This window comes from Zonotrichia leucophrys, unplaced genomic scaffold (genome assembly GCF_028769735.1).
Source record: "Zonotrichia leucophrys gambelii isolate GWCS_2022_RI unplaced genomic scaffold, RI_Zleu_2.0 Scaffold_194_90597, whole genome shotgun sequence".
NCBI lineage: Eukaryota > Metazoa > Chordata > Aves > Passeriformes > Passerellidae > Zonotrichia > Zonotrichia leucophrys.
In genome coordinates this window covers 11,595-23,361 of record NW_026992399.1, presented here as the reverse complement: position 1 = coordinate 23,361, position 11,767 = coordinate 11,595, and the positions used below count along the sequence as shown (strand labels likewise).

General features: G+C 50.8%; 1 protein-coding gene across 1 annotated transcript; it reads right to left on the bottom strand.

Moving 5' to 3' along the window:
• Window positions 1-10,280: 10,280 nt before the first annotated feature.
• LOC135461147 (olfactory receptor 14C36-like) lies at window positions 10,281-11,198 on the bottom strand. The gene has a single exon (XM_064738133.1). It carries the CDS (start codon window positions 11,196-11,198, stop codon window positions 10,281-10,283), a length of 918 nt encoding a protein of 305 aa, XP_064594203.1.
• Window positions 11,199-11,767: the final 569 nt, after the last annotated feature.

The following is an 11,767-nucleotide window of genomic DNA, read 5'->3' as shown; positions in this document are numbered from 1 at the left end:
TCCAAGAGGAGGTAGGGTCAAGATGTGTGCTTGCCTTGCGGTCAGCTTTAACTACCCCTTGGTCTTCCTGGGCCCTTCCCCCAGGTGGGCCTTGGGGTCCCTTGGTCCCTCAGGATCTGGGCTGGGGCTGCAGAGGTGGCTGTGGAGCATTGCCTGTGCTGTGCCAGGGACTGGCAGACACTGCTGGGCTGGGAGAGAGGCTCTGGGGGCATTGGGGTTCCAGGGCAGGGCAAGGCTGGACCTTCCCCTTCCTCCCCCACACACAAAATGTTTTGAGCCAACAATCTCCTTGAGACTGTTACAATAGGGAATGTTGGAGGTGAAACCCCAATTCTGGCCATGGGCACCTGGATGAGGAGGACAGTTCTTTTCCATAGGAAGGAAAGCACAGAGCCGCGGTGTTTGGAGACCCTCACTAGGCCAAGGCCTGGCAGATTTGTCAGTAATGGCAGATTTTGTCTGGGACCAGTCTTTGGATATAGGGAATTTTTGAGGTGGAATCCAATTTCGACCATGGGCACCTGGAGAAGCAGGACAGTTCTTTCCCATAGGAAGAAGAACACAGAGCCTAACCCAGGGTTTTGGGGACAGATGAGAGGTGATTCTTGTGAAACCATTGCCAGCCAGACTTGTCCTGGCAATATTCCTATGGGAACAATCTCTGTATATAAGGAAATTTGGAGGTGAAATCCCAATTCTGGCTATGGGTGCCTGGAGGAGAAGGACAATTCTTTTCCATTGGGAAGGAAAGCACAGAGCCCCAGTGTTTCCGCAGCAGATGAGAAGAGATCCTCAACATGCCAAGGTCATCTGGACCAGTCAGGCAGCCAACAAGAGGCCAAACCAGCCAGATCTGTTTCATGTCCCTTGCTTTTATGAGGCCTTGCAGTATCACCATGGTCCCGTTGGTTCCATGGGGCCCCGCAGCGTCACAATGGTGCTTTGATTCCATGGGGTCCAACAGTGTCACAATGGCCCCCAGGTTCAATGGGGTCCCAGAGTGTCACAATGGTCCCAACAATTTCATGAGGCCTTGCAGTGTCACAATGGTCTCCATTGTTCCACAGGCCCCACAATGTCACGTGACTCCTCTGTTCCATGAGCTCTGCAATATCACAGTGGACCTTTGGACCCTGGGGGTTTGCTGTGTCACAATGGTCTCTTTTGGCTCCACAGCGTCACAATGGACCATTGATTGTCAAAGGAAGGAGACCAGGACACCAGATGGTTCATCACAGGTCCGATTTATTGATTAATTCAGCAACTTAAATACAGTGTCTAATGAGTCTCATACATGTTGCTAAAGCTGAGCTCAGGATTGGCTATTCAGCTACATCAGCCTCGTCTAATCTAGCCTTTTAGTTACATTCCTGTGGTTAGCAAGCACAGCAGCTTCTGTGTTCTTCTTATCCACAAGGACACCCTAGCCTTGAAGGGGCCTCTGCTCTAGCTAAGACTTCTTTACCAAATTGATTAGGCTGTGTCCCCTTTCCTCAAGCCACTCTTCGACAAAACTCTCCACACTTCCCCCTGTTTTGTTCTTGGGCAAGGAGGCTAGCGTGCCAGGATCTTTCTATCATTCGGCTGACCATATTTTGAATACAATTAATGATACAAGGCAAAATAAGCAAAAGCATCAAAATCACACCCAGTATCCCTATAGCATATGTCACAAGGTTTCTCAGCCATGGTCCAAGTCCTAAGCTTTTAAGCCATTCGTCAATTCCCAGACCTTCTTCTTCTTTGAGATTGTGAAATCCCTGCTGTAGTTCTTTTATTTTGGCATGAATAGATACAGAGTGTTCGAACAAATTCATGCAGCACATTCCCTCAAACTCTTCTCATCCATGACCTTGTGCTAAAAGCAAAAAATCTATAGCGGCTCTATTTTGTAACACAGCATGATTAACACTTTGCACGTCTGTGGTTAGCATATCTAACATTTGTGACGTCTTGTTTAACTCATCCTTGGCCCAGCATCCCCATTGCTTTGCTAAGTTCATAGCTTTATTTGCAGCTCCTCCTGGCAAGATAGTTGAAACTATCACTTGTTTTAACTCACACCAAAACTGTGGGTCTCCTATCTGGCTGCAGTCTAAGTCATGCAGGCTGGGTCTCTTCCTGCTTGAATTTTGACTGAGTTGCATTAACGAAGACACATTGGGGTGAAACAATGACAATTTCCCCAAACAGCAAGGTCCACCCTGTGGCCTGACTGGTATACCATTCCAAGCTCTGTCTCCACAAATTAGAAATATCCCTGTGGGTAATTTCATCGGTGCTGTGATGTTAGTGCCGTTACATTGGCTGTAAATCTGTTTAGACACTGTATCCGAACTAAGGGATGAATCCAGGGTAGCTCATGTGTCTCTATGCTGATGTAAATTCTGTGGATCTAAGGGCTCAAAACTGAACCATCCGCCATTTGAGGTGTTAGTTATACTGGCGTTTGCACTTCTGAAGAGATCCAACTCCTCTGGAGGAGAATGCTGGGTAGTATTAAGCGATAAGATTATTAAGCATTGGCGGTAACCGTCATTTTGACTTGCGGTGTGACCTGGCGTGGATGATTTAATGTTTGTCATATTGCGCATGCATAGAGTTTGATTATTGATCAGACTGCAAATGTCCCGAGGAGACCACACTGGAAGTCCCACCAAGCATGTTCGAAATGGGTTAGTAACCCCTCCAAGGCTAAGACAAAGTGATGATTGGTTAGTTTGATTAGCAAGCGTTATCCATATGTTGTCTCTTGGCTGATTAAAGCGTGTTACTCCTACTGCCCCATCCGCCACAGCACTAAGCAGTATAACAAGAATAAGCCTCATTTTTCTGTTTTCTTTCTCGCTTTCCTTTTCTTATCTGTCTTAAACCTCATTGATCCTAACTCCTGCAATCTCCATCTCTGTAGGGCCTCGATGCAGGAGTCCAATGCCTGATCGGGATCTCCTCTGATGGGTCCTACAACTGAATGCTGTATTAAAGGCACCAATTTTCTACACCTAGCAGAAGCTATGTATAACTTACTTTGAGCTTTAACTCTTTTCACAATACACTGTACCTCCCACCGGTAATAGGCCAAGATTTTCTGCTCGGGAGACTTATAAAGATTTAAAGCTAGAGCCATACCCATGTGTAGTCATGCTTGCAGGTGTTACACCATAAACCCCAGATCCCGGACGGTTCTAACCAAACGGTTTTACCACAACCCCCACAATATAGAGCTACCCACGCAGCACAACAGGGGCTGCGACACTCAAGGCAGCGCTCCCTCGCTGGTCCTTTTATGTGGAAGGTCGATAGTGCTTCAACCGTGTCAATCAGCTCCTTGGCCGTCCGGTAGCGGTGTGTCACTGCTCTGTCCACCGCTTTCGAGTGTCCCTTCAGCTGCAGCAATAAGGGTTGTAAAATCAGTGGCAGCTTCTTCCTCAGACGCTCCTTGTCCCTCTCTGTAAGGTTGTTCACCAGATGCTGCATCAAAGACAGGTTTAGTCCACGTGGCAGGCACCCACAAAGGCCCTGTTGGTGAAGAAATGCAAAGATATCCCCGACCCCAATATAGTACTTTTGCGGGTTTTTCCCATATCCCTGTGTTTGGGTTCTTATACTTCACCCAGATCTCTGTTTCCTTAATGGTTTCCTGACTTGATCTTGGGTGATGTTTAACTGCAGGGGGGGCATCGTCCTCCCCAAAAACACATAAATGATTGATCACATACAAAACCTTAGTCAGGCATGCTTGTGGGTCCTTCAGATCCTGGTGTTTATCAATATATTGTTTGAGAGTACCATTTGCTCTTTCTACTATCGCCTGTCCTGTGGGGGAATGCGGAATACTTGTCACATTCTTGACAGACCATTGGTCCAAAAACATCCCTGTGATGTCACCATGTCATATCATACAGTCGCTCTGTGATGTCACAGAAGACTCTGATGTCACAAAATCACCATCTGATGTCACTGTCTGTTCTGTGATGTCATGATCTGTTCTTTGATGTCAAAGCCTGCTCTATGATGTTTCACGGCCACCCACTGATGTTGCAACCAACAGTGATGTCACAGAGCCATCCTCTATGATGGCAGAATCTGCTCTATGACCACATACCCTACTCTATGATGTCACAGCTCATTCTGTGATGTCATAATCCCTGAATGATGTCACATTGACACTCTGTAATGTCACAGCATACACGTTGACCTCACAGCTGGCTCTATGATGTCATACAACCATGCCATGCCATCACAGCCTACTCCGTGTTGTCACAGAATCCCCTCTATTATGCTGTAGCTGCTCAGCGACCTTACACAAAAAACTCTGTGATGTCATAGCCCAATCTGTGACCTCACAGAACACACTCTATGCTGTCACACAGCCCCTTGCTGACATCACAGCTGCTCTGTCCCTCTATGACACAGCCACACAGGTGCCCTCTCGGGGTTTGGTGCTCTTTGCATCAGACTCAGTCCTCCAGAGAGGGCTCAAAAATTTCTCAGGAACTCAAAGTTACATTGAAACACTGAAATTTCTTGTACTTCAAATAGATCCCTGTGACGCACAATACTGACAAAGTGTCCCCAGGTTCCAGGTGGAACAAATCACTGGAGGCAGTGATGACAGCTGGGGACAAACAAGTCAAAGGTGTCTCTGGTGCTGAGCAAACCTGGATGTGTTTGAGGAATGCCAAGCGGCAAGGCCTGAGTCCCTGCCCCGGCCAAGGCAGATCCTGTCCATCCATCATATCTCAGGGCTCTTCCCGGGATAGGCACTGGCATGTGGGGCTGTGCAATGCCAAGGGCAGGAGCATGGGGCGGCCCCTGCCAGGCTGCTGAGCAGGGAAAAGGAGGCAATGAGGCCCCAGGCCTGCAAGGGTCACTTGTCTCCTGCTCCTGCCTCAGGCCCAGGCCCAGCAGCCATGGCCAAAGTGCTGCCCAAGTTGGCTCTGGCAGGGCTGTCTTGCAGCTGCTGCCCATCCCTGTGCCCTGTGCAGCCCAGGCTGTCCCACGGTGTCCCTGCCCTGCGCCTCTGTCCCTGCAGGCTGTTGGCATCCCCCGGCTGCCCCACCTGGCTGGGCCCTTCCTTTGCTGACAGCTCTGCTTCTGCCTGCCTCTGCCTGCCCGCACAAAGCCTTGGCCTTGATACCAAAAGGGTTAATTCAATTTTTACTGTGCCTGTGAAGTTTCAGCACAAGAATAAGGCATGCAGGTTCTGCTTTCCCAGCAGGAATGATTGGAAGAGAAGATGAAGACATCTGGCTCAAGAATGCAGTGGAAAAAAGAAGGTCCGAATCTGGGAACTTGGGGTGGATTTTAGGGTAATCGGTAAACTGTAATACACATTTGGTGACACTGGTAGAATTACATGTCCACATAAGGTTAGGAGTTATCCCTCGCTAGACCTCAGGCCTGAATAAATGATACCCACTTAAATAGGAAATTAGTGTTAACAAGTCTTATTCTGATATTTCAGAGATTTGGTGGCAGTGGAGCCTCACAGAACCAAGGAGTCAACTGTGACACTGAGCAAACTCATGGAACAAAGGGTCCATTGTGACACAGCGGAACCCCATGGAACCAAAATCCATTTTGGCACACTGGGGCCACATTGAACCAATGTCCACTGTGATACTGCAGATCTAAGGAGACCATTGTGACACTGAGAAACCTGTTGGAACCAAGGGGCCATTGTGACACAGCAAGGCCTGGTGGAACCATGGGTCCATTGTGACACTGCAGAACCTCACAGAACAAAGGTGACTGTGTTCTACTGCGGAACCTCATGAAACAAAGGGACCATGGTGACACTGAGAAACCAAGGAGACTACTGTTTGCAGTAGGAAAGCTCGTGGAACCAGAAGTCCATTGTGACACAGCAAGGCCTTGTGGAACCAAGGCCCCATTCTTAAACTGTGTGGCCTCATGGAACCATGAGCAATTGTGACACAGCGTGGCCACATGTGACACTTTGGATCCAAGGAGACTATTGGGACTGAGGAACCTCATGGAACCAAGAGTCCATTGTTCTACTGTGGGGCCTAGGGGAACCACAGGGATGACGGTGACTTTGTGGGCCTTCATGGAACAATGGAGACTGTTCTGACACTTTGGGACCCACTATAGCATGGCAGGGTTTCATGGAACCAAGGGGACTCCAGTGAACACTGTGGGTCTCCATGGGATGAAGGGTCCGATGGAACCAAGGATACCATTGTGACACTGTGGGGCATCATGGAACCGTCCATTTTGATACAGCAGGGCCTCATGGAACCATGGAGGCCATTTTTACACTTTGAGGCCTCATGAAACAAAAGGGCCATTGTGGCACTTCAGAGCCTTGTGGAGCCAAGGGGACCACAGTGACACTGTGGGGCTCAGTGAAACAAATCGTCTGTTGTGACACTGCAAGGTCTTATGGAATCATGGAGACCATTGTGACACCAAAAGCCTCACTAAACCAAGGGGCCATTGTGACACTAGAAGGCCGCATGGAAGCAAGGAATCATTGTGGCACCATGGAGTGTTGGCAGACCAAATGGCAGTTGTCACAGTGTGTTGCACCAAGGAGTCCATTGTGACATTACAGGGCCCCATGGAATCCTGCAGGCCATTGTGACACTTTGAGGCCTCTTTGAATCAAGGGGCTCTGCATGGCCTCATGGAACCAAGGAGCCCCTTCTGACATTGTGAATCCCTATGGAAGCAAGTGTCCATTGTGATATTGCGGCACCCAGGAGACCCCTTTGACACTGCAAGGCCTCATGGAAGCAAGGAGCCATTGTGACACTATGGGATCCCATGGAAACAAGGGGCCAGTGTGACACATCTGGGCCTCATGGAAACAAGGATCCAGTACGACACCACCATTGTGACACTGCAGGGCCCCATGGAAACAAGGGAACAGGTAACAGCTCTGGTTGGCTTGGCCTGACTGGTCCAACTGCCCTTGGCTTGTCGACAGTCTCTGCTCATGTGCCCCTGAAGCACTGGGGCTCTGGGCTTTCCTTCAACTGGAACAGAACTGTTCTTCTCATTCAAGTATCCATGGCCAAAATGGGATTTCCCTTCCAAAATTTCCAATATTCAGGGATTGCTCCCAGATAAAGCTGACATTACCAACAAGTCTGGCTGACCATGACTTCCTGAGAGCTGGCTCTCACTTGCCCTCAAACACTGAGGCTCTGCGCTTTCCTTCCTATGGGAAAAAACTGTCCTTTCTGCACATGCACCCATAGCTAAAATTGATACTTTTCAAAAGCTGCTCCTGCTCCAGACCCAGGGCCCATCCCAAAGCTGGGGCAGATACAAAGCTGTGTCCATTTCTGTTCATTGCTGTTCTGCTGGAGATGGATCCTCAGCCACTTGGAGGTTGGTGATGAATTTTATTACTCCAGAGGCCTCTACCTTGTGGAGCTCTTCAGTTCAGGAATTCAATGAAAAAGGTTCCTAAACATTTGTTCAAAACACCTGAACAAGAAAGGCCAAGGGAGTAATCTAAGTTTTCAGTTTTGTGTGGTTAATGAGACACATTTCAGAAATGTCTTCAAAGTGAATCTGCTACACTGAAAAAAAAAAAAAAGCAGTGAGAACTGTTTTGTCCAGTATTCATCTCCTCTTTATATTTGGTATCAGCAATGTCCAATTGATATTGACGCCCAGCACCTTCTGTTGGAGTCTGAACAGACAGGAAAAAAGAACCCCTCATGGCTGACAATCAATAGCACTTTGTCCCCATATCCTCCCCACAATTTCCCTCATCCAATCCCTGGCACTCATATGGGTTAGGAATGGATTGGCCAAGAGGAGCAGGGCAGGGATTCTTCCCCTGTGCTCAGCACTGCTGGGGCAGCACCTCAAGTGCTGTGTCAAGTTCTGGGACCCCCAATTCAAGAAGGGCATGGAGGGACTGGAGCATGTCCAGAGAAGGGCAACAAGGCTGGTGAGGGGTCTGGAGCACAAGTCCTGTGAGGAGTGGCTGAGGGAGCTGGGGTTGTTTATCCTGGAAAAGAGGAAGCTCAGGGAAGACAAGGCCAAGTCAGGGCACAGGTTGGACTTGATGATCTCCAAGGACTTTTCCAACCTTGCAGATTCTGGGATGCTTGAAACCCACTTTTGGAGCAGTTTCAGGATGAGCCCTGGGCCTCCTTTTCCGAAGCTCCAGCAGCCCAGGTCTCTCAGCTTCTCCTGTGTCCTGGTTTAGGGCAAATTTGTTAAAGAATCTGCAAAGGAGGGCCCCTCCAGAAAGCGAAACCCACACGGCCCCTCCCCCCAACTGGTTCAGGAAAAAAATTCCTTGGAGAGAGGTGGAAAGAACCTGTTTATTTGACTGGCCCAGCACCCCCCAGCACACAAAATGAACAATACCCGATGACACCGCTCTGAGAAAGATGGCAAAATCAGAAAGTCTCTTTTGGGGGTGGTTGCTTTGTTCTCAGTCCCTCCGGCGCTGGGGCAGCTGCTGCAGCCGAACCTTCGGTGTTCCCGGTCCCAGTCCGGAGCAGGTTCCAGATGGTCACAGGAACAGGAGAGGAGAAACAGTCCAGGAAGCAATGTGGACTGTTTAGCTAGAACTAGCTAATAAGCAGAGGCAGAAAGCAGAGCAGAAGCAAGAGCAGAAAAAGAGAGCAAGCAAAAGCAGCAAGCTGAAGCTGGAAGTGAGAAAACAGCCTTATGTACCGCTTGTCTCTGTGTCCCTGATAGGAGAAACCCAAACAAAACTTCCACTCTTCAGAGCCAGTCTTAAAGGCACAGAACAGATGAATGGGGATATACAAGCATCATAACGTCACCCCAGGACATCCTGCCAGCCCCAAAGCCCATCCTGTCAGTCCTGCAGAGCCTCTGCAGCTCCTCCTCACTGCCCAGAACAGGGAGCCCCAGAGCCAGACACAGCAGCACAGATGTGCCCCCCTGGCCTGGGGTGCCTCTGGCAAGGGAGCAGCACCAGGCACTGCAGGAGCCTGCAGGCAATTCCTGCAGATTGTAGGATGATCCTGCTCCACAAGGGACGTTCCCATGGGGCCAAGTCAGGAACTGCAATGGGGAGTGGGGCCAGAGAGGAAAGGGCAAACAGGGATGGGCTGTTTGGAGGGGACGGAACAGGGGTGGGCAATAGGAAGAAATTTCTTTTGGGAAGTATAAAGAAAGCAAAGGTGAAGCAGAGGAAATGCTCAGGGCAGTTTGGGGGTGGCTGCAAGGCAGCCCTGGCTCTGAGCGACAGCGTCTGCAGTGGCACAGGAAAATCCCAGCTGATGGGAACAAACTTTCTGGCTGACTGCAGAGGCCAGGACAAAGCTGAGTGGTTTCCCTGGTGTCCCCCAGCCCTTGCTGGCCCCAGGGGCTGATGGCATTTGTGCTCCCTCAGGTTCATGTCCCCACACCAACAGCATGGGGGTGCTCCCCCTGCTGTGTGCAATGCAAACAGGGGCTGCTGAGCCAGTGCTGCTGTGTCTGTGCCTGCAAGGATGGGGCACCTGTGTGAGCTGGGGGAGAGGCCAGGGCTGCAGAGGGGGGATGTTGTTGGCAGCTCCATGAGGACGCTCTGGGACGCTGCCCTGGGCTGTGCAGCGCACTGGGGATGGATCAGCCCCTGTTCTGCTGCTCCTTCCCGTCTTCCCCAGGGCTCTTGCAGAGCCCCAGCCATGCTGTTTGCCCCCAGCCTGCCCACAGCCAGCCTGGGGCTGCTCACGGGGCTTTTCTGTTCTGAGCATTGGCCTGGGTGTGTTCTTGAGAGAGCCTGGGCAAGGAGCCTGGAGCCCCCAGCCCCTGGGCTGAGGCGTCAGCGCTGCCCCAGCAGTGCCCATGGCCTGTCCGTGCTGCAGCCCCGGCACTGCCACACCCAGGACTGTGCCCGGCCCCAAGAGCACTCAGGCCCTGCAGCAACACCAGGGCCACCAGGGTAGCGGGGCAGGGCCACAGCAGCAGCACTGGCAACACCAAGTGCTGCTGCTGCTGGGCACAGCTGCTGGGCCAGCACTCATCTGCCCCCAGCTCTGCACACAGACATTGGTGCTGCAGCTCCAGAGAAGGCAACAAAAGGGCATCTCTACAGGAAACTCTGCTGGGTGATCCTTTAGTTCTTTTAAAGCCACCGAGAGCTCAGCCCCTCATTGACACAATCTCTAGCCACAGGGAAGGTGGAGAGAATTACATTTCTTTTTGGACTATATTATAACAGTAAAAGTACGAAAAATTACCTCAGAAATGAAACGAACAAGAAGTATCAAACATTTTTTTTTATTCCATGTGATTTGCAGAAAATGGCTAGCAGTTTAATGTTCCTGAAACTATCTTGTCATAAGTCTCCTCACTGCAGCCTTGAGCTCCTGGTTCCTCAGGCTGTAGATGAGGGGATTCAGGGCTGGAGGCACCACCGAGTACAGAACTGACAGGGCCAGATCCAGGGATGGGGAGGAGATGGCGGGAGGCTTCAGGTAGACAAAAAAGCTAGTGCTGAGAAAAAGGGAGACCACAGCCAGGTGAGGGAGGCAGGTGGAAAAGGCTTTGTGCCGTCCCTGCTCAGAGGGGATCCTCAGCACAGCCCTGAAGATCTGCACATAGGAGAAAACAATGAACACAAAACAACCAAATGTAAACAAAAGACTAACCACAATGAGCCCAAGTTCCCTGAGGTAGGAATTTGAACAGGATAGCTTGAGGATCTGGGGCACCTCACAGAAGAACTGGCCCAGGTCATTGCCATGGCACAGGGGCAGGGAAAATGTATTGGCCGTGTGCATGAGAGCATTGAGAAAGGCACTGGCCCAGGCAGCTGCTGCCATGTGGGCACAAGCTCTTCTGCCCAGGAGGGTCCCGTAGTGCAGGGGTTTGCAGATGGACACGTAGCGGTCATAGCTCATGATGGTCAGCAGGAAAAATTCTGTTGCAAAAAAAAAGAAAATCAGAAAGACTTGTGCAGCACATCCTGTGTGGGAGATGTTGCTGGTGTCCCAGAGGGAACTGTGCATGGCTTTGGGGACAGTGGTGCAGATGGAGCCCAGGTCACTGAGGGCCAGGTTGAGCAGGAAGAAGAACATGGGCGTGTGCAGGTGGTGGCTGCAGGCTACAATGCTGATGATGAGGCCGTTGCCCAGGAGGGCAGCCAGGGAGATGCCCAGCAAGAGGCAGAAGTGCAGGAGCTGCAGCTGCCGCGTGTCTGCCAATGCCAGCAGGAGGAAGTGGCTGATGGAGCTGCTGTTGGACATTTGCTGGGGCTGCACATGGGGACCTGTTCATGGAGAAAGGACAGTGACAAGTCAGGAGAGGCTGCTTTGAGCCAAACTTGATCCATTCCCTGCAGACTGTCCAACTGGGACTCACCCACCCTTGTTCCTGCTCTGGGAAAACCTTCACCCAGGTCCCTGCCTGAGCTCCAGTTGTGCTGGCTGAGTGTGCCAGGAGCAGCCAGGCCTGTGCATGGGGGCTCTCGAGGAGCCATCCCTGTCCCACAGCCCTGGGTTTGTGGCCATTTGGCAGAGGGACAAGGCTGGATATTCAGGATTTGTCAGTGGAATCACTCCTAATGCAGAAAGGCGTGGTAGCATCTGCACTCCCACTTTTAAAGGATGGCACGAATTTATTATAGGAATTTTTTTCCTACACACACATCATTCCTGGCTCTCTGAGGTCAGAAATCCCCAGCATTTCTGCTGCACTTAGAGTTTACCACTGAGAGGTGGGAGAGCCGAAGGATTCCCTGTGGCTCAGGGAAGGTGAAGGGCTGGATGGGCTTGTTCCCAACTGCCATGGCTTTGCACCTTTGGCTGCAATCAGA

Coding starts and splice junctions, on each gene's coding strand:
- LOC135461147 (XM_064738133.1), bottom strand. CDS start 11,198: ATGTCCAACAGCAGCTCCATCAGCCACTTCCTCCTGCTGGCATTGGCA.